The 26,010-nt window shown below is 45.5% G+C and overlaps 1 protein-coding gene across 1 annotated transcript in view; it reads left to right on the top strand.

The window, feature by feature from the left end:
• Rab27 (RAS oncogene family member Rab27) overlaps positions 1 to 20,769 on the top strand; it is a 118,468-nt gene extending 97,699 nt beyond the window's left edge. Inside the window, exons 2-5 of the mRNA XM_037422523.2 lie at positions 6,843 to 7,018; positions 13,205 to 13,368; positions 14,162 to 14,542; positions 17,405 to 20,769. Coding sequence (XP_037278420.1) covers positions 6,851 to 7,018; positions 13,205 to 13,368; positions 14,162 to 14,528 — 699 coding nt within the window. The 5' untranslated portion in view covers positions 6,843 to 6,850 and the 3' untranslated portion in view covers positions 14,529 to 14,542; positions 17,405 to 20,769. The remainder of the gene's footprint in view (positions 1 to 6,842; positions 7,019 to 13,204; positions 13,369 to 14,161; positions 14,543 to 17,404) is intronic.
• Positions 20,770 to 26,010: the final 5,241 nt, after the last annotated feature.

The following is a 26,010-nucleotide window of genomic DNA, read 5'->3' on the forward strand; positions in this document are numbered from 1 at the left end:
ATATATATATATATATATATATATATATATATATATATATATATATATATATATATATATATATATATATATATATATATATATATATATATATATATATATGTGTGTGTGTGTGGAAATGAGTGATGGCCTCCTACCAAGGACAATAAAATTTGTAAGTGCACCATCAGGCAAAGAAAAAACAATAGCAAAAATAACCAAGCAGGTTTCAGCGGTTCGTCTCTGACTGCATTTACGTAGGCATTCGCAGGCTCTCACAGCGGGCACTGATATTTGCATACTTGTTCTTTTCAGTGCTATCGTTTCAAAAAACATCTTTTTTACTATGTGCAAAGAGTTTCTTAGCATCGTAGTGCGAACCGTACACCGCGCGAAGCTCACACAACTAACTTTTAAGCAAAGTGAATAGTTCGACTAAAACGTTGCATGGGCAGCACGTTTTAAGAAAAGCGAGAAATTACGAACTCTGTCCAAGTCATAATTTATTAACCACCCTTCGAGCCCAGTTTAAACTGCTTGTTCACAATATATTATCAAAGAGGCTCTCATACTGGTTCTCACATGCCAGTGATAATGTTTGCTTGGTCAAAGGTCGCAATTTTTTTGTTTTTTGTTACACTGCGAACCTCAGAAGTTTGGGTGACGCCAGGGGTTTTTTGTGCATCGTGCATCCAACTTCACTGACTCCTATCTTCATATAGTTACGGTCATGAATGAATCTTTTTTTTTTTCTCTCCTACAATAACTTTTCCCATAGATGCACAAAGCTACAGAGACTATACATAATGTAGACAGAGAAGTTAGCCATATACCACATGTCCGATGGGATGTCATGTGCTGTTGAAGAGAAAAAAACGTGGAGGAGCAAGGAAGTCACGAATGAATAGGAGACTGAACATCGGTATTTTTACACCCTTTAACGAGGCGCCACGCAGAGGTCTCTTCATCTCCTACACTATAACGTAGAGCACAAAATCCGGGCACATTAGCACGCAACGTCCCACAGTGCGCTGTCATAATTTGTCGCTCTATTGGATCGATTTTAGGTAACACAGCAGCGTGTTCACAACCACTCGTGCCAATGTTAGTCTCAGCCCATGTCTTATTATTCTGGTTAACAATTCGTGGGTACTTGTTCAGATCTGGTCTAATAAAAAAGGAGGGCATGCAGTGACGTCATGTATAAAAACAAACAGCGATGCAGGTGCTGTAATGATGTGCCACTGTGCTGGCTGTAGATAGATAGGTGGTGTGTCACGTCCCATAACCACCATACGGTTATGAGAGACGCCGTCGTTGAGGGCTCCGGAAAATTTGACCACCTGCGGTACTTTCACGTGCACCCAAATCGGAGCACACGGGCCTACAGCATTTTCGCCTCCATCGAAAGCGAAGCCGCCGCAGCCGGGATTCGATCCCGTGACCTGCGGGTCAGCAGCCGTGTGCCTTAGCCACTAGACCACCGCGGCGGGGCTGTGATGGCTGTAGCTGGTCATCTCCTCCGAAAATGGCAGCCACGGTCGTTTAAGCTTGATTGATTGATTGATTGATTGATTGATTGATTGATTGATTTGTTGATTGATTGATTGATTGATTGATTGATTGATTGATTGATTGATTGATTGATTGATTGATTGTAAAGAATACGTGTACAGCTGTTTCGGCAGCCATGACCACTATATATGGTATAACGGTTCATCGCCGATCCCTCAACCATCTAGACGCCTTTCGAACATGCAATTCAGAGAGGATAGCGAAACAATTCAAACAAAGAAGGCAAGAAAAAAAGAAGGGTGCAACTTGACACGGCAATGGCGTCATGCGGCGCAAGCTCTTGCCGCTGCCGCGCTCAAGCCTCGAAGAGGCATGGAGTAATCTAGTACTTAAGAGCCCGGCGAGCGAAGTCCTGCCGAGACCATCTGCGTGCCTCGTGTGTTTTGCCGGTTCTTCCAGCGGAGTACGCAAGGCATCGCGCAGCGCATTTCAAGCCACACCCCGCGGCGGCACGAAAAAAAATTGTCGCGCCGCCAGTGAGTGGATTGAGCTTGGACTTATCCCGCCGCTGACGACGCGGTACCCTGTTAATCCGCCGTGCTGCATAGAAAAAGAAAGTTTGCGAAAACAACGACGAAGGAGAGAGCCAATCAGAGAGCGGCAAGCACTGTCGCGATCGGCCACGCTTTTGGCAGTCGATGTCTACGCCTGTCTGCGCCGTTTGCCGCATACTTGCTTATTTGGAAGGAAGCGAGCAGAGGAGGTAAAGGAGGCAACAGGCGCGGGTGTGTACGCCTAAACCGGTGCCAACCCTGCTTCTTCTGTTCGTGAGGATATGTGTGACGACGTGGTGTTGACAGGGAGTTTCGTGAGCTATGTGGTCCACTGTTTCTTTCTTTGACTATAGGAATATTGAATACCCCTCACCCAAAATTCGGTGCTTCTTCTTTCGCTTGACAGCATAAGCCGGCAAAAAAAAAAAAAAAAGGGGGGGGGGGGGGGAGCTCACTCGGACTCAGTCAAAAAATATATTTAGTGTTTGGGACTCACACGGTCTGGCTCAACAGACCTTTCCTCAACCGAACCACCCGAACTCAATTCACGAAATGTTTTCTCAATCAGATTCACTGGGACTCGAGCTCGCCTAAATATTACTGTCCCGGACTCACTCACACTCACAACTCAAGCTGGCGGTTCGATCTCACTCTGAATGAGTAGACACGTGAGCGAGTTTGCCGACCTATGCTCTTTAACTGAAATGAACTTCTTCGTATCTATCTATCTATCTATCTATCTATCTATCTATCTATCTATCTATCTATCTATCTATCTATCTATCTATCTATCTATCTATCTATCTATTTATCTATCTATCTATTTATCTATCTATCTGTCTGTCTGTCTGTCTGTCTGTCTGTCTGTCTGTCTGTCTGTCTGTTCCTGAAACTCTAATTAACCACCGGTAAAAATACGATTCAAAGCCCACGTCTATACTGTGCAGTTTTTGGTTGCCGCAGTGCAGGCTACCAATAGAAGACAAGAAATAGCGAGTCCCCATAAAATTTTCTGCATATGTGCTCGTCCCTTCGCCGCCTTGTAAACCCTACAATTTTGCCACAGATAGGAGCTAGTGCAGCGATAACAGGCGATACTAAATGTGAACTTTTTACCCCTACACTTGTTCCCTAGCGCGTTCTTCACTACACTCGTGATTTTTTTTTTTTTCGCAGCCGTGCACGTACCACTTAGCCGTGGGCAGCAAAGACTGCCACAGGGAGTTACAGTCGATTTTTTATATCGAAAGAAAGCTCGACTGTAAGGAAGGTATAGTTTGACGAACAAATGAATCTTTTAATGCCTTTTTTTTTTAGATATGTGTTTCCGGGGCTTCCGAATCACTCAATTTTTTTTCATTCATTCATTCGATTAGTAGGTGCTGCATAACACGTATAAATTTATTTAAGCAGTACACTGCGGCGCATCACTAACAACAAGAAGTGGAACTTCAATTTTTATGTGCCAAAACCACGACGTGATTGGGAGCCACGCTGTAGTTGAGACCTGCAGAAACTTCGACCACGTGGAATACCTTATATATAGCGTGCACCGAAGTCGAAGTACACGGGCATACCTCCTCCACCGAGAAGCGACTGCCGCGGCTGTTGAGTTACTCACACGTGGATGCCTTGCGACATAATGCATTTCTTCCGCTCGCACCAGACAGCAATACGCAGAAGTTCATAGCGGGTCCTTAGAAACGCTACTCTTTTAGAGCTACGCCGCGGGCCTACGTGGCGACACTTTTGATCGAAAAGCTCTCGCTGCCGAAGCATCAGATTTCTTGCAATCCGAGAATCTGAAGGGGGAGATCACAAGAACCCGTACGCGAAATAGCTTTATCTGAAAGTAACGATTTCGAAACGCCAACTTTCTTTAACGTCACGTTAGAACGTCGCCGCAGTCGTGCCTACACCACAAGGAGAGCTCAGATTGTGTCGTGTAGAATGAAAAATTTACTTTTAGAAAGACAGATATGGAAAAGCAGTCAAGTTAACCAAGCCCGAATTTCGACAGTGGCTCCTATGTTCGGGAGAACTAAGAAAAGTCGCTTTTGCTGGTTACGCTCACATTGTAGCAATATATGTCTATACATCAGTGCTCCCTGCGCGAAGAATGTGGAAATGCGGCAGCGGTAACTCTTGCAAGCAAGTATGTATCGCAAATCAGTGTGAACTGCGTTCGATCCCTTCTTACCTGTCTGAAACAGTCAGTCGTTTAAGAGCAGCGATATTGCCAAAAAGTCAGTACTTCCTTTCAAACATGATACGAATTCTATCGCTATATATATACGTAGATTGTGAAGAGTCTAGCTTCGGTTGCCGTATAGAATTAGGGGGAAATAACTATACGCTTCCAAAAAACTGTTTATTGGTGACGTTTCGATCGGGGACCGATCTTCATCAGATGGTGAAGATGATAAATATCGGTCTCCGATCGAAACGTCACCAATAAGCAGTTTTTCGATTAGAAGTGTAGAGTTATATATATATATATATATATATATATATATATATATATATATATATATATATATATATATATATATATATATATATATATATATATATATATATATATATATATATATATATATATATATATATTCCTTTGAAGTTATCGCCTTAACTATGAGGCGAACTGCGGGTAGAGGGAGCTCTGTAAATTTTAGCCATATATGTATCTCCCTGTAAACGGGCTTCTAGCACTACACCTCCGTCGAAATAAGCTCCCGCCGCTGCTGGGATGGAACCCGTGATTTCAGGGTCAGCAGCCGACACCTCTCAGATGTTAGCACGCGCGTGTACTCCGCCTCGTATGAGCTGAATTAACCTCGGGGAACGAATAGGGACGTACTAGACAGACAGACACCGATGGACAACACTACGACCGTCCATCGCCGACCTGTTCAATTCCACAGCGACCCAGTTTGACATCAAGCAGTGACTCACCCATACCTCTCGCGTGTTATACGCAATCGGTTATTTTTCACGCTGTCAACGAATGCGTCCTGCAATGCCTTGTACTATGTAGTACTTCCAGGAATTCGCGCTGTACATGTTCCTATCGGGCATCGCCCTGTCTTCTTTTTTTTATTCTTTGAACACATGCGTGTTTTCGCGATGCTATCGTGCGCAACGGCCATGAAGGCACTGAACTTTGGTTTGGTAGTGTTGTGTACTCTGTTGAATTCAACTGGTTATTTTCTTTCGAAAAATGATACGTTCTTGCACGAGGTGGCATACGATTTTATTTCAACCGTGGTGTCTGATATGATATAACTGGCAGCAAAAGTGAATAGTAGTATACAATTCATGACAGTCTTGCACAATGTATACAATATTAAAGGCACGGAAATCATCAAAATAACAATGATTGGAAAGCTCCAACGACCTTGGCGACATTCACAGTACACACCTTATATCTCAGATATACCCTCACTGTCGTCATTTGTAAGATGAAAGTTACGGGGAACGCTGGACATTCTGCCCTATCACGCGTTCTTTTACTGCGAGTGTTTGCATGAAGTTGATAGTTCTCTTTCTTGATTTTATGGTGATGTACTTACATTCAGCTTATATTTAGTGTTGTTTTCTTTCAACCTCACTGCTGTCCCATTATTTACGAATCAATATGTAGGCTTAGTAAGGAAACAGTTTTTACCTGTTTCATTTTGCTTCAACTGGGTAGCATTTTACATTGTTATGTAGACGAGCCAGAACGATTGTTATTATTATTATTATTTTTATTATTATTATTATTATTATTATTATTATTATTATTATTATTATTATTATTATTATTATTATTATTATTATTATTATTATTATTATTATTATTATTATTATTATTATTATTATTATTGTTATAATTATTATTATTATTATTATTATTATTATTATTATTATTATTATTATTATTATTATTATTATTATTATTATTATTTCATGTGCTATATACCTAATTGCGTCACGGGTTTCGGTTTATTATATACTAAACTTTCTTATCCACAAAAACGACACCACTATCTCACGTGAGATGACAGCGGATGTTCAGACCTTATGTATGGTCTACAGTAATTTTACAAAGACCGACCGATCTCTTCAAAATACTATTTCACTACGACAATGCCACATTCTAAGGACGCGCAAAAATCGCAATGCCACCGTTTTCAGATCACGGACAACTTTTTTTTTTTCGTGTGCTGGTGCCGCTACACCTTGAAAATGTTGAGCTTGTGTTTCATAACGTGCAAACACGCCGTGGACATCGTGTGTCAGAGGAGTTAACCCGCTTGTGACTTCATTGTGGGCCAGGCACACAAAATATGCAGAATGTTATCTTTTTCCGGCCTTCTTTTCACGCAGGATGTGAGCCGGACACAAAGAAAAAGAAAGGCGGGGAGGTTAAGCAGGTTGTGTGCGGTTTGCTACGCTTACAAGGGAGAACTAGGAAGAGGACAAGAATAGGGAAAGCAAGAAGGGAGAAAGAAAAATACGCCAGTGTTCTCCGCGCACGCCTAGACGGTCAGAACGGAGAAATATTTGAGATCGCGGTTCCTGAGCGGTTTTCAAAAGCAGACTGGAATCCGAGATGCTTAAAAAGGTTTGCAAGGACTCGTTCCAGGAAATCTAGGACTTGCAGGGCGCATTGAACTGATAGAGTTGTCATTCTGGTGAGGGGGGTGCGGTACACAACCAAAACTTGTATATGTTTTCTAACGAAACCGGGCCATCCATCATATAGCAACGACGAATGCTCCACCAACTCTTTCTCTTCCTTCTTTGCAGATGTGGAGATGAGCCATGGGCAGGCGAGTGGTGCCGACTACGACTACCTCATCAAGTTCCTGGCGCTGGGCGACTCCGGCGTGGGGAAGACCAGCTTCCTCTACCAGTACACCAACTCGACATTCAACAGCAAGTTCATCTCCACCGTGGGCATCGACTTCCGAGAGAAGAGAATCGTACGTGTTTCGCTTCCTGTATATAAACGCTTCGTAGCTACGTTGCATGGGGCACTCCGGTATGTCTTAGTGAGACTGCATAGATCAAATATAGTTGCCGAAAAGCCTATTAGGCACTCGCTTCGTATCCTATAGAGCTTTCTCTCTCTCTCACCTTCCTTCATTCGTTTCTATTGTTACAAAAACTGAAATTGAACGCATGTTTTGGCTAAACTGAACGCAGCAGCGAAGACCACGTCCTAGCTACGTCTTAGATACCACTCGGTTTTGGGTTCTGGCTGCGCGATAAGATATACGTGACGCCAGCGCAAGCCTTCTCGCCGTGCGCGTACTGCAGAAACCCGCCTGTTGCCTTCTTCATTATTCACCGGAAAAGCAACGGAAGGGGAGCACAAATTCGGTCAAAAATAGCAATTGTTTTATTCATAAAGTTGACGGTGCAGCCATCCAGAAAAAGAAATTCTGGCGTTATTCGTTTGCGAAAGCGTTTGTTTTCGTTCGTTTTTTCAAAGTGGGATGTTCGCCAGCGGCGGTGCCAGGAGTACCCGCGGCTACGGCCGTCCGTTGACGCGTGTGTTGTGTGTCCGGAGGCCCGTTGGAAAAGATGCGGGTGCAGGGGTGTTCAAACCGCTGCATTGTTGTTTCTTTCTGTGTTTTTTTCTTCTTTTTTAATAATAAACACGCTTGTCGCATGAATTTTTCGCTACATACAGAAATTCATGGAAGATGAAGGCCTGAAGTAAGTGTTGACAAATCATTGAGTAGGTAATGTGGCTAGAAAGCCAATGTTTTAAGCACAGTACTGAAGACAAGTCTCTTTCTCTCACTCTGTGTCTGTCTGTCTGTCTGTCTGTCTGTCTGTCTGTCTGTCTGTCTGTCTGTCTGTCTGTCTGTCTGTCTGTCTGTCTGTCTGTCTGTCTGTCTAGCTATCTATCTATCTATCTATCACACACACACACACACACACACACACACACACACACACAAGCGCGCGTGCCTGTGTGAATGCTAAAAGGCAGGATGTGAGCCGGACACTAGCCTTTAGCATCCGCAGGGAACGCACGACCTAAATTCCTTCAACCATTACCCTATAGATTCGACGTGTCTATATATTTTCTTGCTCGCGTACCGTCTTTACTTCTACGCGCAGTAATGAATACGTAAGCGCGTCCATCCACCATTAAAAGCCTTCCGCTATAAGTACACCGCATCTTGAAGCATCCTCTTTCGCACAGCAATATATCGAGGCAAACGAAAGTGCAGAACTCTATATGACACAAAGCCAGAGAGCCCAGCGATGGGTGCCCCGTTTATATATATGGAGCGCACATAGTGTAAACACGTATTCCAAGAAGCCGCCGCTCGTCCTTTTATTTTGGTCCCCTGTCCGATACAGCGAAGTATTATACCGTGCTCATATATTCATGCGTAATTGACAGCGTCAACAGCCGTGCGGGCTTTTCTACGTTCGGCGCTCTTCGCTAGGAGTGAGGCGCAATCGGCCTAACCTTTCACACCGTGATAGAGAGATGAAATATGTAGCTGATTAGAATTGCATGCCAAGGTGAGGACCTTCTTTATTTCTTTTTGACATATCAGGGTAATGCGAGAGGGCCTTGCATAATTGGTTTAAAAAAAAATCGCAGCTCCGCTTAGCGACCGGTTATGAAATTTTCCACCAGAAGAGCTAGAACAGTAAAATAGAAGAAACGAAAGAGAAAGAATGCGCGACAAGCACTTAAGACTGTTATATAAAGCAGAGAAGCCCTTTATTTCAATCGACACGTGAATGCTTCTTTCTCGGTGCTATATGTCTGGAAGGGCTTTGAGGGCCCGTGCCCATGGGTCGAAAATAATTCTTGTATCCGAGTGTCTAGTCTGATTTCAAGTACCAGCGCAAACTGACAATTCCTTTCTTGTCGGCACTGGAAGTTTTCAAACGTGTTACCTGATATTGCGACAGAGTCTTAGATTTTTGTAGAAGTGCAGCGACGACCATGCCTTCATATCCAGGCAACACACAAATGTGACAACGAAAAATGACGAGTCGGTTCGATGAAACATCATATAACCACATCATAAACAGCTGATCGCCGACAGGCCCGCGATATCGGAAAACGGTGCGGTATAAATTCGCATGTGGGCGGTGCTGCACCTTTAAAGGCCACACTTGTATGCGCTCACCGGCGCCGCGTTTGTCGCGTATACGGCGCCGCCACCGAAACCTGCAAGCGTGTTTCAAAAAACGCAATATTGGCATTCTGCGCCGCACTGCAAATATCTTATGGCAAACATCTTGCTAAAAGCGTGCAGAACTGCCGAACCGAAGCATGCAGAGGGCTTGAGAATGCGCGCACCTGCTAGACGCCCATGCTATATACTGTCGCAATCGGATGAACTCGCGATCAAAGCACATTAGCCGTCAGTGTGCTATATTTTGCACCGTCGAAATTCGATTGGGCAATCTTTCTGGGAAGTGCGCGAATACTCAGCGTGCGTGCACGCACAAGCCGTTGCACCGTTCTTTGCTGCACTCTTGCACATCGTCATGTGCACGCGAGCCTGGACTCTTATACATGCACCCTGCAGCGCTCTATACGGTGTAGAACATGCTTCAGCGTGTCCTGTGCTCTAGATTACGCCGAGATGTTCGGTACTATTGTCCATGATCAGCTTACTTGGAAGTGCTTTTTTTAGGCTGCTTTAGAATAGCGTACGCTAAATTAGTGTTATTGTTTAATTTATTTCAGACGCGGAGTGGGTCTTGGATGGCAAGACATTGTCTGCCTGACTAAGGCTTTGTCAACCATACATTACTCCAGACAGCACAGAACACAAGGGCATACATAAAGTTTCTGCAAAAAAGTTGCAAAAATAAAATTGTTACATGTAAACGAAAAAAAACAAGAGAATAAGAAAGAAATTTCCAAGAACTAAGAGTTTAGTGTACAACAATTCAATTTGTAATAACAATAGGCCCGTGTACTCAGATTTGGGTGCACGTTAAAGAACCCCCAGGTGGTCAAAATTTCCGGAGCCCTCCCCTACGGCGTCTCTCATAATCAAATGGTGGTTTTGGGACGTTAAACCCCACAAATCAATCAATTTGTAATAACAAAAAAGTTCGCACGCACAATGTCACACTAACAATATGACCACCTCGATAAATAAATATGCATGCACCACCGAACCATAACGATATGTTCAGCAGAGTAGACCTAGAAATAAATGCAGTCAGTATTCAGTCAGCAATAAGCAATGAAATCGGTGAGATTTTAAATGCAGTGGAAAAATCTCTTTTGCATGAACAGCGAAATGGTTTAGTTATATAGCTGTAGGTACAAAACTACAGCCGACAAACAGGTGGGCAAACTAATAATGATTCGGGTTTTATGTCTCAAAATCACCATCTGGTTATGAGGGACGCCGTGAAGGCTAATTGACAACGACTAATTTTAATTAGAATGACAAATTATTCAAAAGCGACCAATTTTGAGCATGAAACAAGAATACGTATCCTAAACTAAAATAGTGAGAAAAAGAATACGTAGCGATGTGCACGGGACAAAAAATTTATTATGTAAAAGTGTAACGTAGAGTGGATGTACATTGGGATATTCATTATTTTTAGAAAAGAACACTACAAAGCATTGTTTTTGAACTTGCAGTGAGAGGTGAGTAGGCCCGGACTGAAAAACATGTTCAACTACACAACAGCATTAAAAGAGAGAAAAATCTTTATTGAAAAGCAGAGGACTTAGCCAGCGTAAGCAAATCGCTATTTCGCTACACAACAGCATTAATGGCTAATGGTGACTGGAGTTGGGTAGCTATTATTTGTTGACTGCTTGCTAATCAAGCTTAACTCATATATGCCCAGTGCCCTACTTGTAGGACGCTGAAACTTTCCAGTGTAACTCGAATGTTTTGTTTTTGTTTTGTTTTTGTTTTTGTAAAAAAGGTAGCACTAGTTATGATGTGTTTATATTGCCCTTTCCTCGTCACATGCAAGTCTAGGTGATAGCTTGCAATCACAAAATGGCTATTTCGCATGCGACTAGCGGAGCGTCATACCGCGAAAAATATATATAAGTAAGATAGAGTCGAATTGTTCTCGATATTGCTAATATTTTTTGTTGGTTGTTTGTCAGTTATTTGGTGTGCAATAACTTTCGCATGTCAGTGATAGGCGCTAATGGTTTTTTTTTGTTTTTTTTTTTGTACACGGTTTGTCAAACATGGGTGTCTTACATATAGGACGGCTCCAAAACCATTGTTTGAAAGAGTTGCTTTTAACAAAAGCCTTATTCTGTTTTCTGGGGTCGTAGAAGCAGTCATTTTGGTGAAATAAATTAGATTTGATGATTTTCCTAAGTTTGGGTATATATGGGCTGATAAACATTACTGTGGGTTAAATTCAGTTAATGTTAGTTATTTGTTTTTGTAACAATGTTTTGTAACCCACCGATATTCCACCCGTACATCGGCGTCTATAGACCGGGTGCACTCTTGTACGGGGAGGTCACTATCGATTGCTTCCCGACGCAGCGCGAAGAATTTCTCTCCGCGGTGAGCGCGATCTCCGGCATGCCGCCATCGTCATGCCGTAATTGAGAATTGTTGCGCGCGGCCGTATGCGAACCTGCCCAGAGGGACTTGCGAATCGTGCCAGAGCGCCTCGTCCTGCGTAGCATTCCTGTGCAAGCGCTGGGCGACATCTTCAAAGCACAACGCCGCTCAGTTTACGTCGTTCGTTGTAGATTACTTTGGACTCTTGAAACGTTCATTGTTCACATTGTGGTTGAGGGCCCTTTCTTCTATACTGGCCGCGTTGTGTTTTCGACACCGCAAACGACCCATGTTTTCCGAGCAAACAAACAAACAAATAAACACACACACACACACAGGATCTTGTGCATTCACCTAAGACAACTCGAGGGTGAAGGTCCTCTTTTTCTCCTTCTTCTTCTCGGCAGATGTGCATAAGGCAGTCTTTGCTTTATTTTCTTTGTGTCGCGTGCTCTCCGATTTTGTTCGCCTCCAAAAGGACGAAGCTACAACGGCATAGTGTCGTTACGTCATATGACGTAATGGCGGCGTCACAAAATATTAGCTATCTGTTACGTCGTGACGACGTCTTGTGGTAACATCATCACGCGATGATGTCTTTTTTGCATCACTCGTCTCCAACGCCGCGGGACGGTCGCCGCCGACGGTCAAGTTTCCCGTTTGATGAACCGGTATCTGAGGCTTTCGCCTTTCAAAATTCATCAGCCATATTTTACTGTTTCAATGTGGATGACCAGCGTAGCTGTGTAGCACGTGGTTTTATTCATTTATTTAATCAATTTGTTTGTTTGTTTGTTTGTTTGTTTGTTTTACTTTTTCTCTTTGTTTTGAGTGGAGCAGCGGTGAGTAATGAAGTTCACCCAATTTCTGTGGCTCATATATCCCCTAGGCGTTTTCTGTTGAATAGGTAATGGTTTAAGTGACGAGAATCAAGGTCAAGCAAGCAAGTAACTGTTTGCAGAATTACGAATGGCCTGTCTACACGTAGCTTTGCTGTAAAGATAAAATACGCATTTCTCCAGCAGTTAAATACAAATGCCATCGCTTACAATATGTGCCCCAACAGCGTGTGCGTTGCCGAATGGTGATCCCATGATGTACGGATATTGCAACAAACGAAAATTCGGACGTCTATTTATATATATATATATATATATATATATATATATATATATATATATATATATATATATATATATATATATATATATATATATATATATATATATATTGCATTATGCAAAAGTGAACTGTTCCGTTCAAACCAATGACGGTGTTATTGACGCAGGACTGAAGCTGACTGGTATTAAAAGCACAACCTTTTGGCATGTGCACTTTTAAAGTACCAGTATTTCACCTATTCTGAAGCACTATAGTGTAAAGCACTGGTTTAAAAAATGCGAAGTCATGCTATACGAGAAAGTACATTGTCGTTCCAGTTAACTAGTTTGCGCACTTAATTTTTATGTCCCTCGAAATCACATTGACATCGGGCTGAATTCGTTGCGTTCCTTCACAGCCTACAGCGTCATACCGCGGGATATGGCTATAGGACAAACGATACTCGCTGTCGCAAGTAAGTGGCAGGTCGTCCTCAGCTTTCGTTGCACCTCGCAGACGTACCGTTCGCCCGAGGGTGGCGGCCGCAGCCAGCGCATCTACCTGCAGCTGTGGGACACGGCCGGCCAGGAGAAGTTCCGCAGCCTGACCACGGCCTTCTTTCGGGATGCCATGGGCTTCCTCGTGCTCTTCGACCTCACTAGCGAACAGTCCTTTCTCAGGTATGCATGGGGACGTATGGACCACGCGTCCAGTCTATATCCTGCCATCATGGGCTTCGGCAGGGAGTTGCAAAAGGGGCAGTTCCCCTCAAGCCTCGCCAGCTTGCGTGAGAGTACGTACCCTGCACGCAAGCTACGCAAGTGCTCTCCCCTTCCCCGAGCCGCGATGCGACATGGGTTTGCACCCCTCAAGACAACGTCCTGTCGATGCTCGTGCCTGCCATGCCACGTTCGGACGGTGTACGAAATGTCATGCTCTGAATGGCGAGAGATCTTAACCTTTCCAGGAATCCGGCATCGGTTGACATGCTGACTATATTTGAGCAGTCCGATCATGTGAATCTTAGCTTTACGAATTCAAGGACATACCTGTGCACCCTCGTGAGCTCGTCAGATTAGCCCACTTCGGAGTTAGTAGCGGTTTGGCGAGAGTTATTTGGTACGTGCCTGGTACCCCTACAATAGAAAGCCTGCCATGGCGGTCTTGTGGTTATAGTGCTAGACTGCCGATCCGCAGGTCGTGGGATCGAATCCCTACCGCGGCGGCCGCATTTTCGAAGTTTGCCGAAATGTTCGAGGCCCACGTTAAAAAGCCTCTCCCCTGGTGGTCGAAATTACCGTAGCCGTCCACTGTGGCTTCTCTCATTATTATATCCCAGTTTGAGACATTATGCCCTAGATATTATCATTATTACCACAACTAGAATATTTCCACTCACCACAACTATCTCGATCTCCTCGTCAGTGACCTCCTTTTTCCCTGTTGTGAAATAATATCATCTCTCTCGCGTAGCATCCGTTCGTGGCTCGAGCAGCTGCGCACGCACGCGTACTGCGAGAACCCGGACGTGGTTCTGTGCGGCAACAAGGCGGACTTGGAAGAAGGACGCGCCGTGACCGAGGAGCGAGCGAGGGCCGAGGCCGCCAAGCACGGCTTCCCGTACTTCGAGACGAGCGCCGCCACGGGACACAACGTGGGGCGCGCCGTGGACGCGCTGCTGGAGCTCGTCATGCGACGAATCCAGCAGACCGTCGACCGCGGAGGGCAGGCGCTGCCGCACCACACGGGCCCGCGCTCCCCGCTCAGCGACGGAGACCCCCTGCGAAGGGCCCCCGGAGAAGACCCGCTGCCGCCGACCCACAACGGCTGCACCTGCTAGTGTTAGGCTGCATGGTCAGTATTCGAAGCCATTGCTATACTGTATCTGTGGCAGAGTAACTGGTACTTTGGCATCATGGTTGTTCTTGGGGGGCAAGCGCTATAGTGAACAATGGCTAAAGGAAGGAACACGGACACACAGAAGGAAGCACTTCCACAATGGCTGCACCTGCTAGTGTTAGGCTGCATGGTCAGTATTCGAAGCCATCTACTGTATCTGTGGCAAAGTAACTGGTACTTTGGCATCATGGTTGTTCTTGAAGGGCAAGCGCTATAGTGAACACTGGCTAAAGGAAGGAACACGGACACACATAAGGAAGCACTTCCACAACGGCTGCACCTGCTAGTGTTAGGCTGCATGGTCAGTACTCGAAGCCATTGCTATACTGTATCTGTGGCAAGGTAACTGGTACTTTGGCATCATGGTTGTTCTTGGAGGGCAAGCGCTATAGTGAACACTGGCTAAACGAAGGAACACGGACACACAGAAGGAAGCACTTCCACAACGGCTGCACCTACTAGTATTAGTCTGCATGGTCAGTACTCGAAGCCATTGCTATACTGCATCTGTGGCAAAGTAACTGGTACTTTTGCATCATGGTTGTTTTTGGAGGGCAAGCGCTGTAGCGAACACTGGCTCAAGGAAGGAACACAGACACACAGACCGTGTGTATGTGTGCCTTCCTTCAATCCGTGTTGACTAGTGCTCCAACCTTCCAAGAATGAATTCCCAATTCGCCCAAGAGACAGCATGCACTCTGTATCGTGAATCGATCTTCGCAGAGCTGTAGCCGAATTCACAAAAGGTTCGAAATCGTCAATTGTTTTGTCATTGGCCAGCCGGTTTCACAATAGATATGCCAGTCTCAAGATTGGTTGAATGATACGTAGGATGTGGATACGATCTTACAAAACATTTCTCGCATAAGAATTCAAGAGGGCTGCTTGTTGGGGCGGCTGTTCTAAACTCCAAGAAGGCCATTAAAACGTCAAAAAAGGAAAACATCTATCGTTAGAGGCCTGCTGTACTGACTTTAACATAACCAGCTTATTTTTAGAGGCGAATCACCTTAAGCCAGCACAATGACCCTTCGTTCATAAACCGCCGCCTGGCGTCTACAGCGGGCATAGAAACTGGAGTTACTCTATCTGCTACCTTTAGGTAGCATATAGAGTAACTCTGATTTTTGTGTCCGCTGTATGTCCGCTCTAGTTTCTATGTCCGCTGTTCCTGTATATGCTACCTAAACGTAGCTTACACAAGAACTCTAATAGAAACTGAAACCTCTGTAAACAACAGAAAGGTTATCAAGAGAACAAACAAAATGAAAAGCTGCAACGGCGGAAAAGCACCGACATTTAAACCCCCATCTCTCAAAGCATATGACAGGACAAAATGCTAACAAGAACAAAACAAAAGGTCACGATTCATTAGCCGATCATCAACATTCACTTCGTGAATATGCATGCTTTCTTTCTTTTTTAATGGCAAGCATTTGTCACCGAGTAGGCAGCTTCCTACAGTCAGCTATAAATTGCTTAAAGTTATACAGATGCTATTGTTATGCTCTCCATATGCATAATATGTCATATTTAGCTTCCAAAGTATCCTAATGTCAGTAGATTATTTTATATGTACATTTATTGGCTTTCCTGATAATCTAGTAGAGGTGTGCGGAATCTAACGTCTGACTTCTCGTTTGTGAGAGCACGGCGTTAGCCTCATCCACGAAGGAGCACCTCCTTCAACGTTGAAACGGAAAGCTATTTATATCTACCACTTAGTGCTGGCGGTGCCTATCTTGGGGAAAATAGTGTGTTTTCAGCATTTCCAACGAGACGGCGCAATGAGCGCGCTCGGCGTAAAGCTCGGCGCCCAGCTTGTGCGATGCACCGATGCGCGCTCATCTCTAAAGCGTTCTTTGCTCCGCGGAGGTGGGGGGGGGGGGGGAGGGAGGAGGGGGCTTATCTGCGCACTTCTCCTGAGGTGGGATAGAATCGCGCGCCTTCGGCTTTCACCGGAACGGTGGCGCTTAGTTGCCGGGCGCACAAAGACCACTTCGCTCGCTGGACAGGCCCAGTTTGTGAAAAGAGCACGCTTTTCAAACACAGCAAAGTAACAATTGAGCCACTTGTTAGTTCGCACTTATATCTGCACCTGTGATTACGTTTCGTGCGTCGTTTTTGTATAAATAGCGCGTTAAGTGTAGAGCTGTAAGCGTTAGCTCTCGTCCTGTGTGTGTTGTTTTCGTGCGCCATTTGTGCGTGGGCAGCGCGCTGTACGTTTAGATCTGCTTGCTGTTCTCAGCGTTACATTCCAAGTTGTTGCTATCGCACTAATTTCTTCGCCCTTGCGGCGAAACAGTGACTTTTTATGCTAATAAATTCAATTCAGTTCGAATCAATTGCATTTGCCCCGCCGCGGCGGTCTAGTGGCTAAGGTACTCGGCTGCTGACCCGCAGGTCACGGATTCGTATCCCGGCTGCGGCGGCTGCATTTCCGATGGAGGCGGAAATGTTGTAGGCCCGTGTGCTCAGATTTGGGTGCACGTTAAAGAACACCAGGTGGTCGAAATTTCCGGAGCCCTCCACTAAGGCGTCTCTCATAATCACATGGTGGTTTTGGGACGTTAAACCCCACATATAAATCAATCGAATCAATTGCATTTAAATTAGAGCACACTCACACTGCTGTCGTTGTAATGAATATCACCTTATCAACTATCTTCCCTACCCGAGCCCCACACCCATCTCGCAGGGAGCGCAGTCTCGATGTTATCGTTATCGCTGGTATTGAATGTCGTTTCATAAACTCCCTCCCCCACTCTGTCCTGACATTCTACCTATTAACCTTATCGTCACTCCCCCTTCACGCAGGGACGATGCCCAGAGACAAGAGACCATACCCTCCCACTGCCGCCAAGCGCCGAAAAACCCTCCTGGCGTCCGGCAGCGTCGGGACCCCCCCGAACCCGACCCGGAGGAGGCACCTTCCTCTCCCACACACTGAAGCGCATGTCTCCCCAGCCCGTGCATTCCGTGCCTGGCGACATCCCGACGAACTGTCTAAATTCGCCGGCGCGGTTGGCTGTGTGCCGCGCAGCGTTATTGTTTACACTGGCCACTTGCGGTCGGGCTTTCTGGACTAAGCTTCACCGGTGATGTTTATTTGTTACGAGAAAGCCGCGGTCTTCTAGTCCCTTTTTTATTTTTATGTGTGTCCTTTTCCTCGTCGCCTTTCTTCGCCAATTGTTTATATACCTGCCCCGTGGAGTTTTCTTCTTTCTTTTTAAGTTGTAGACTGGTTCGAACGCTGTACCAGAGGTGTCTGATATTGGGACTGGCGTCCTTTAAAACTTCTCTGTGACTGCGATCACATTCGCGCGTCTTTGCGAAAGCAAAACAAAAAGCTGTGCTAATTATTCCAACCTCGTGAAATAGTAACGCGAGGTTCGGAGATTGGAGCGTTCAATGTTGTGTTTCTTGACTCCCTAAACTAACTTTGCTGAACGCAACCTTTAATGTTAAGCGGAATCTCCGACAGCCCGCTAAATGCGATCCGTCTCTCATTGCAATTGTGTCGCTTGTGGCCAGCTGTTGATTTATTCACGCGTTCTTAAATATGAACTGTTTGTTGGTAAGCATGCACACTACCTAGATATGTTTCTATTGTATATGTTAAGGGGGACGTTCATAACGTTAGTGACCGCCTGTCTACGGGAGACGATGCAGATATTGCCAATTCGTAATGCCGCGGTAACACTTATTAAGCGGGCCCATAAAGACTATTGCGTTTGGTGCCGCAATGTTGGGCTCTTAAAGTCGTCGTTTTGCAAGTGTAACAGCTAAATGATCGCTACTGCGGTAGATCCCATACACACGAAAACGGATGTACGGAGTCACTTCGCATTTTAAGAACTTGTTATTTGGCGTCACCACGTACAACTGAGAAATAATTCGTGTGAAAGCCCAAGATGGCAGTGCCCATTAATCAAAAAAGAAATTCACTTAGCAGGCGCAAGCAACATGAGCGTCAGCGCATAAGAACGTTAACTGTGGTACAAAATGAACGATCTGTAATTGAAACATTCAGTATATATGCCTATCGTTCTTGCTTGGATAGATTTTCCAACTGCAAATGCTTATAAATATCTCAAACTGGTGGATGAACTGCAAAAGTTTGTTACAACACCGTCTGAATCTCGATTTCGCAAGCGCTACCTGTTTGGAATTTTATTCACTCGCCCATTCTAAATCGTCTTGACAGTGTTCCCGACTGAGCATCGTGCACCAATTGTGATGTCTCCCAAAGCCCATAAGGTGGCACTCACTGACAGAGACCAGATAAATTAGCCAAACAGGAACTCAATATATGGTTGCAACGCGCTTCCTCTTCTACGCATAAAGCTTCTTCATAAAAAAAATGGCGAAAAGCTAGAAGTATGTTGATTACTATCCCGAGAAGCTAATCTTTTAAAAAGGTTCCCTTTCAGCGAACCGTTTCCCCATTGCACGTCAGACTGCGCAAGACGGTAATACACTTGATCCCTTATTGTTCACGATTGTTCAAAATCACAACTTAGGCTCTCTGTTCCAGATTAGGTTCTCGCTTTATATTATATAAGTCGACAGTTCAGGGAAGGAGTGGATAATGTAGAAATAGCTTGGAATATATAAAACATACACATATACAGTGCCAACGCGAATCGTTATACAAAAACAGTGACGCGATATTACGTCACCGATGGACGCCTCAACACATGACCGTGATCAAGACGATCTTTGATGTTGTTTATATATATTCAATATAAGCCTGGACAAGTGCTGACAATCTACCGTGCTAAAAAAAAGATAAAGCAAAAGGGCCAATGCTAGTCATTTTATCCAGCTGTTGAGATATTTTGTTAAGCTATACATCAGCTCCGAAGAGCGCCAAGTTTTGCATACGAATCTATTATATACAACGTTACAGCCGCGGTCGAGGCATAAAGTGCTGTGAGACCAAAAGTGAAATGCGTTTTATAGTTAGGATCGAAGTTATCACTGTGTGTTCACAGTTTGAATGGCGAGTCGTAAGGCTAAGATAATTAGTACCGCCACACATATACGGCAGTTTCGTTTGAGTTAAAAACTATATTGGTGTACAGAGAACCCCCTTTAAGAGAAAATACCGGCAGGCCTCGAGCCATCGCGAGTAAATGTAAAAGAGCTTTCTTGCCAAAGAACACCATTCTTAACGAGTAAATCTATCCGCTTCTTATGTTCTTGTGAATCGTCTTACAGCTGTGTTCCATTCCTGTTTACCGCACTCGCCTAAAATAAACAAAGACCTTGCGTTGAAAGTCTCGGTGGGGCATATTGCTGCTTATGTGAGTATACCAGTGAAGTCGTCGACAGCTGCCGTATTTCGATGGAGGCAGAACGCTGGAGGCCGGTGCAATTAGATTAATGCGCACGTCAAGGAACCACAGGGGGCCGAAATTTCGAGAGTCCTCCGTTACGGCGTTAGGGACTTAGAAAAATTATTATCGAGTCGGCCCACTGCACCATTCGCAACAGTGAAAGCGCGAATTCTTTTGTTTATACTTCGGTGAATCGGAATAGCGATACGCACACGCTTACGAGCAACATGGCGATTTATGTGTCGGATCATGAACGAGGCCTCCGAGGAAGAGCTCCGCGCACGTGACAGCACTATGCCCCACTGTGCCCGACGTCTGCACGTGGATACAGGGTCGTACCGACGACGCCGCCTTTTCTATACATACAACTTCTCTCTACAATCCTCACTGCACTTGCATTGACAGCTCTACATCTTTCCCAGTGTCAGAAAAAAAAAAGGAAAACCCGTGCCTCAAATCGTTCCGACAGTGTGACGCCTGTAAGTGCAGCCTGCAGTGGTGTGACGTCACGCGTTTCTAACTCGCGGTCTCCTCTGTCTGTCCGCGTGAATTAAAAAAAAAAGAAAACGAGGTGCGCAGATTGTCGTCGTCGTTGGTGTGTTTGTGTGTGCACGTGACCGAAGTCGACGGGAAATCACGTGACGTTCGTGCGCGTGCTTGTCGCTGAACCAATCACAGCTCTCTTTGGCGTTGCGGACGCTAAGCAACTCGAAGCGTTCGCTATTCGAGGCCAAAGTTGTAACCGAGTGACGTGCCCGAAGAGGCTGTAAGCGACACGTCGAAGAATACTTTCTGTTATATCTTGTTGAGTGTGAAATAAAACCGAATTGCAAAAAAAAACGAAGGCATTGTGGCTGTCTGAAGCGTTGGGTGCTCCACAACTCTTTCCAAATTGCAACAGCTGCAGCATGTTAACCTATACTGAAAGGGGTGTTGACAGGCTACACGTTAAAGGCAGCAGACGATACGGCCATGCCCAAGATGAGTAGCAACACGTTGCCCTTATTCAAAGTATAGCGCGAACGTTGTAAGACGGTGCTGTTGCAGCGAAAAAAAAATTGGAGAAGTTAACTGTTCCGGTTACTGATATTCTATAAACCAATTTAACGTTTGCTGATGTCACCATTTAGTCTTGCAGCCGCTTCAATCTGGCCGCTGTGTCATAGAGTAACATGGTAACTCTATGGCTGTGTTGCAACTTATTTTTGCGTGACTGTACGTATGTGAAATAGCAGCACGAAACGAGCGTTCTTTTTTTTTTCTTTTTTGTCCACTGAGATTCGCGGTGATGTGCCGCCGCGATGGCCTTGTATTTACGCAGCTCAAGTGCTAACATAAATGACGCGGGTTCGATAACGGCTGTGTGGGTCGCACTATACGATGGAGGCGAAATTCTAGAGGCCCGAAGAGCCCTCCGCTACGCGCCTCCCATATACTGAGTCGCTTTGCGACGTTGAACTCCATCACCACAAAGTCCATATCCAACAAAGATGCCAACCACAATTTGCAACGTACCTGCTGACACAGTTATACATAGCTTACTCCTAATAAGATGGTCCGCTAGAGGGCCGAAGGGAATGGACGTGCGTTGCGTCGGCTGCATGAAATGACCATTTTTTTTTTCACGCGGGAAAGACAGCGGCTGGCTGATAAAGATCTGTGTGTGTTTGCGGGCGTGCTCAGGATCCTGTGGCTACCGTTCTCAAGACTGTAAGTGCATTTTAGAGGATTTTATTGCTTTTTTGTTGTTCGGGCACGTTGTGCGTCTTGCCAACTCCACCGTTCGGCCTATAGCGTCGAGGCGGTCGGAGCGCGGCGTCCGAGGGCTTCATGCGTCGGCTCGCAGAGCGTCTGCGGAGGCGCTATGACGATGGAAGTGACTGTTAACGGTACAGATGCCGATCCAGAAGAATAGGAAAGCTTGGACCGGGTGACCAAAGTGTCGTAACGTGTGGCGGAACTCCAAAAGCGTCAACAGCGAGAACGCGCTGGTGCCGCCGGGGCGGCGTGAATGCGGAGAAGAAGGCAGGACGGTGCCGGCCGGCTACAATGGCGACAATCATGGTATAAGCGGGAGACCCTCACATAAAGCGGCGGGAAAAAAAGGTCGTGGAGAGGTCAGTAGCGTCGCACCTACCGCGTCTTCCGAACGCGGATCACAAGGGTATTATCAGGCCCAAAGTAGGATTGACGCTCACCAAACTCTGGGCACCCGTGATTGGCGGAGCAGTCATCGTGGTAGCAGGCATTTCATGACAGAAAGATCGGGAGGATGACAGGATCATTGTCAATGACAAGCAAGGAACATTGATATACAGCACGTCCAGGGAGGATGATGACAAGATATTGTTGGACCTAAATGTCATAAAGCTCGACGGCAAGGAGTACGAGGTGAAGACATATATGGCTGCGCCCGAAAGCTGTGGCAAAGTAGTTGATTGATTGATATGTGGGGTTTAACGCCCCAAGACCACCATATGATTATGAGAGACGCCGTAGTGGAGGGCTCTGGAAATTTCGACCGTGCACCTGGGGTTCTTTAACGTGCACCGAAATCTGAGCTCATGGGCCTACAACATTTCCGCCTCCATCGGAAATGACGCCGCCGCAGCCGGGACTCGATCCCGCGACCTGCGGGTCAGCAGCCGAGTACCTTAGCCACTAGACCACCATGGCAGGGTTGTGGCAAAGGAGTGGTACGTGGACTTGATATCAGACTCGCTGAGAGGGAATTAGAACTGGCTTTCTCACGCGAAGAGAATCGTCCTATTCTTGGTGTGCGAAGGATGGGCAACTCCACATCGGTAATCATCACCTTTGTTGACGACTACGTGCCGAGTTGAATGATCTGTTTTGGGACGCCGATGAAATGTTTTCCCTACAAGAAGAGATATGAAGTGTTTTACGGGTGCGGTGAGCTGGGACATCGATCCGACGTGTGTAACAGCCCGCACTCAAAATGCAGAGGTTGTGGGGTGGCCTCCCCATCCAAGGACCATGGATGTACGCCGAGGTGCCGCCTGTGTGGCAAGGAACACGTAACCGGAGACAAAAGATGCAAAGAACTTTTCCGGACACCTTATATAGGGAAGAAGCGACAGTGGGAAATGAAGGTTGAAGAAGCGCGGGAGCAAGAAGAACGACGCAAGGCCGAAGCGGACACCCAGCGGCACAGCAGGACAGACGGGGTTCAAGATCGTTCGCGGCGTTAATCTAAGAATCGCAGTGGATCGAGAGGGCGCTCGGAATCCTTTCGCCGATTGCCACCGCTGGAGAAGCGGGGAGTTTCTCACAAGGCACCACATGATGCGTGGTGATTGCGCCCCAGAGAAGTCAAAATCCACTGGACCACAGGTGGGTTGGGTAACTAAGGTCTCCCAGGATGCTAATACAGAGATGATTAATGCTCTTAAAGAGCAAAACGGGATATTACAGGAGCAAAATGCGAAATTACGCAAACAGCTCCGTGAGATTAAGGCACAACTATCAAGTATTCCAGGGCAGGCGCTGGAAACACCTCGGGTAGCAAACCAACGGCCTTTTAAAAAGAAGAAGGCTAAAGAAACCGAACTTGAATAAAATCACGGAGCGAGAATCGAAGAGCTTGAGGTGGAAACAAAGTCATTGCAAAATATGCTTCAAGCTGTACTGGAACAGGTGAAACAAATAGGCAACGCTATTGAGCAGATCAAGGCTGAATTTGCTAGCAGGAACTGACAGATGAAATGGCTATACCAAGCGCTCAAGCTCAAACATGATGGCTCTGCGCCCCTGCAATAACACGATTTGGCAGTAGAACTGTAGGGTTTTATCGCGCAAACATGCGGTTTTACTATCTTTTCTTACCAACGCCGATCGACCGGAGGTTATTGCGATACAGGAGTGTGGAAAAATGCTAAATTAGCGGGTTATAAATCTTTTTCCGGGTCGGGTAATGATACCCAAGTTATGACCTTTATAAAGAGAAACATTACGACATTGCAGCACGAGACGGGGAATTCGCAGATTGACCATGCTTTGGTCAATCTTCGCAAAGACAAGTCTTTTTATCCTGAATGTCCATAGTTTCCCCAAGCAGCGCAAAATCAACTTTGGGGATCTCTTCACTAAAACAATGGTTATTTCAGCAAATGGTCTACGCTTGACTTTGGGTGACTTTAATGCGCATCATACGGCATGGGGTTATAAATTCACGCAGGTTAAGGGCAGAAATTTGTGGAACGAAATTCAACAACATGAGCTGATCCTTATTACGGACCCAATGCAGCCAACGAGGAAAGGAAATAGCGTATCTCAAGATACGACGTCAGGTCTTACCCTGCAGCAGCAGGGCCACCACCGCCACGTGGTGAAATACAGGGTAAGACCTAGGTAGTGATCATAGAATTTCAGAGACTATAGTTGACAACGGCCTACCGGTGATCAATAAGAGAAAAGGTGAAACTACAGATTGAGTGGCCTTTAGCAATATCAGGTTGGTACAGGACCCAATAAATGATATTAACGATTGGAGTAAAGAGGTGATCCAGTTGGTTCAGGACGCTACCGAAGAGATTGACGCTGATTATGAGGAAGCAGTTGATAGACATCTCGTAAGCATGTGGAAGAAAAAGAAAGAGTTAGAGCGAAAAATTAGTCAGAAAAAAGTAGATAGGAATCTCCGAAAGGAAGTTGCTGCACCGAACAGAGAGATCGAAAATTATGCATTGGAACTCGCCAAGCAAAGGTGGGGTAGTATCTTTGATCAGATGGATAGAGAGATTGGCAATGCTAGAACATGGCAGCTACTACGACATCTATTGGACCCAGAGAAAACCAAGTCGAAGGCCCGACGGCAACTTCAAAAGCTTGTGTATATATATGAAGGTCAGACGATGGAATTATTAACGGAGGTTAGGGATCGCTACCTCAGCTGCGCTGGATCTCAAAAGTTCCCCGACTACGCCGGTTCGGAAAACCCCGACCTAGGCAGCCTAATCACGGTTGGAAAAGTAAGGGCTGAAATTAACCGACTTAAAACAAAAACGACTGCCGGTCCGGACAAAATCAACAACAGAATGCTGAGGAATCTTGACGACAGCTCCGTTCGTCAACTTGCAGCTTATATGCAAGAATGCTGGGACAAGGGGGAGATACCGCAAGCTTGGAAAACGGACAATGTGGTCTTCATTCCTAAGCCAGAGAAGAAGCTCAGTCTTGAACATCTCAGACCCATTTCCATCACATCTTGCGTAGGAAAATTGATGGAGCACGTCATCCAAACAAAACTAGGTTAAAGGAAGACGAAAACCTGTACCATGATAGGCTTCAGATCCCACCTATTGACGTGTGATATTATGCTACAGCTGAAGGAAGATTCATTGATTGAATGATATGTGGGGTTCAACGTCCCAACACCACAGCTGAAGGAGGAGATAATAGACAAAAAGACTGTTGACACCAAAGTAATTGTGGGTCCGGACGTCTCCAAGGTGTTTGACAATGTCAAACATGAAGCATTACTTAAGAAAGTGCGCTAAACGTAGGCGTCAAGACATACAACTAAATGTATACGTGAGGGACTTTCTCTCAAATCGCACAGCCACCATCAGCATCGGAGGGCAGTCGCTCGAAAACATTAAATTGGGGAATAAGAAGACAATGGTTAGTACTCTCTCCAACTCTTTTTAATATAGCGATGATTGGACTTCCTGAGCAGTTAGAAGGAATCGAAAACCTACATCACACAATATACCCAGACGATGTGACGCTGTGGATAAACAAGGGTAGTGACGGACATATTGAAAGCACACTTCAGGCGGCTATAGATACTATCGAACAATATCTCGAACAACTAGGGTTGAAATGCTCGGAAGGAAATCAGAGGCTCTTTTTCTACCATCGCAAAAAGGAAAACAAACAATCCCCTCGGAAGGGGTTGTGACATCGCTTTACGAGTCACAATCGGAAGTAGAACCGGAAGGAAAATCATGGAGCGCTTGTGGTTCGAGCCCACGGAGTGTTCTAGACAGACAGCTAACATACCTAAGTCAACTAGGGCGAGACTAAAAATTACACCGCTGCCGAAAAACATGCATCCGG

Source organism: Rhipicephalus microplus, chromosome 4 (genome assembly GCF_043290135.1).
Source record: "Rhipicephalus microplus isolate Deutch F79 chromosome 4, USDA_Rmic, whole genome shotgun sequence".
Lineage (NCBI taxonomy): Eukaryota > Metazoa > Arthropoda > Arachnida > Ixodida > Ixodidae > Rhipicephalus > Rhipicephalus microplus.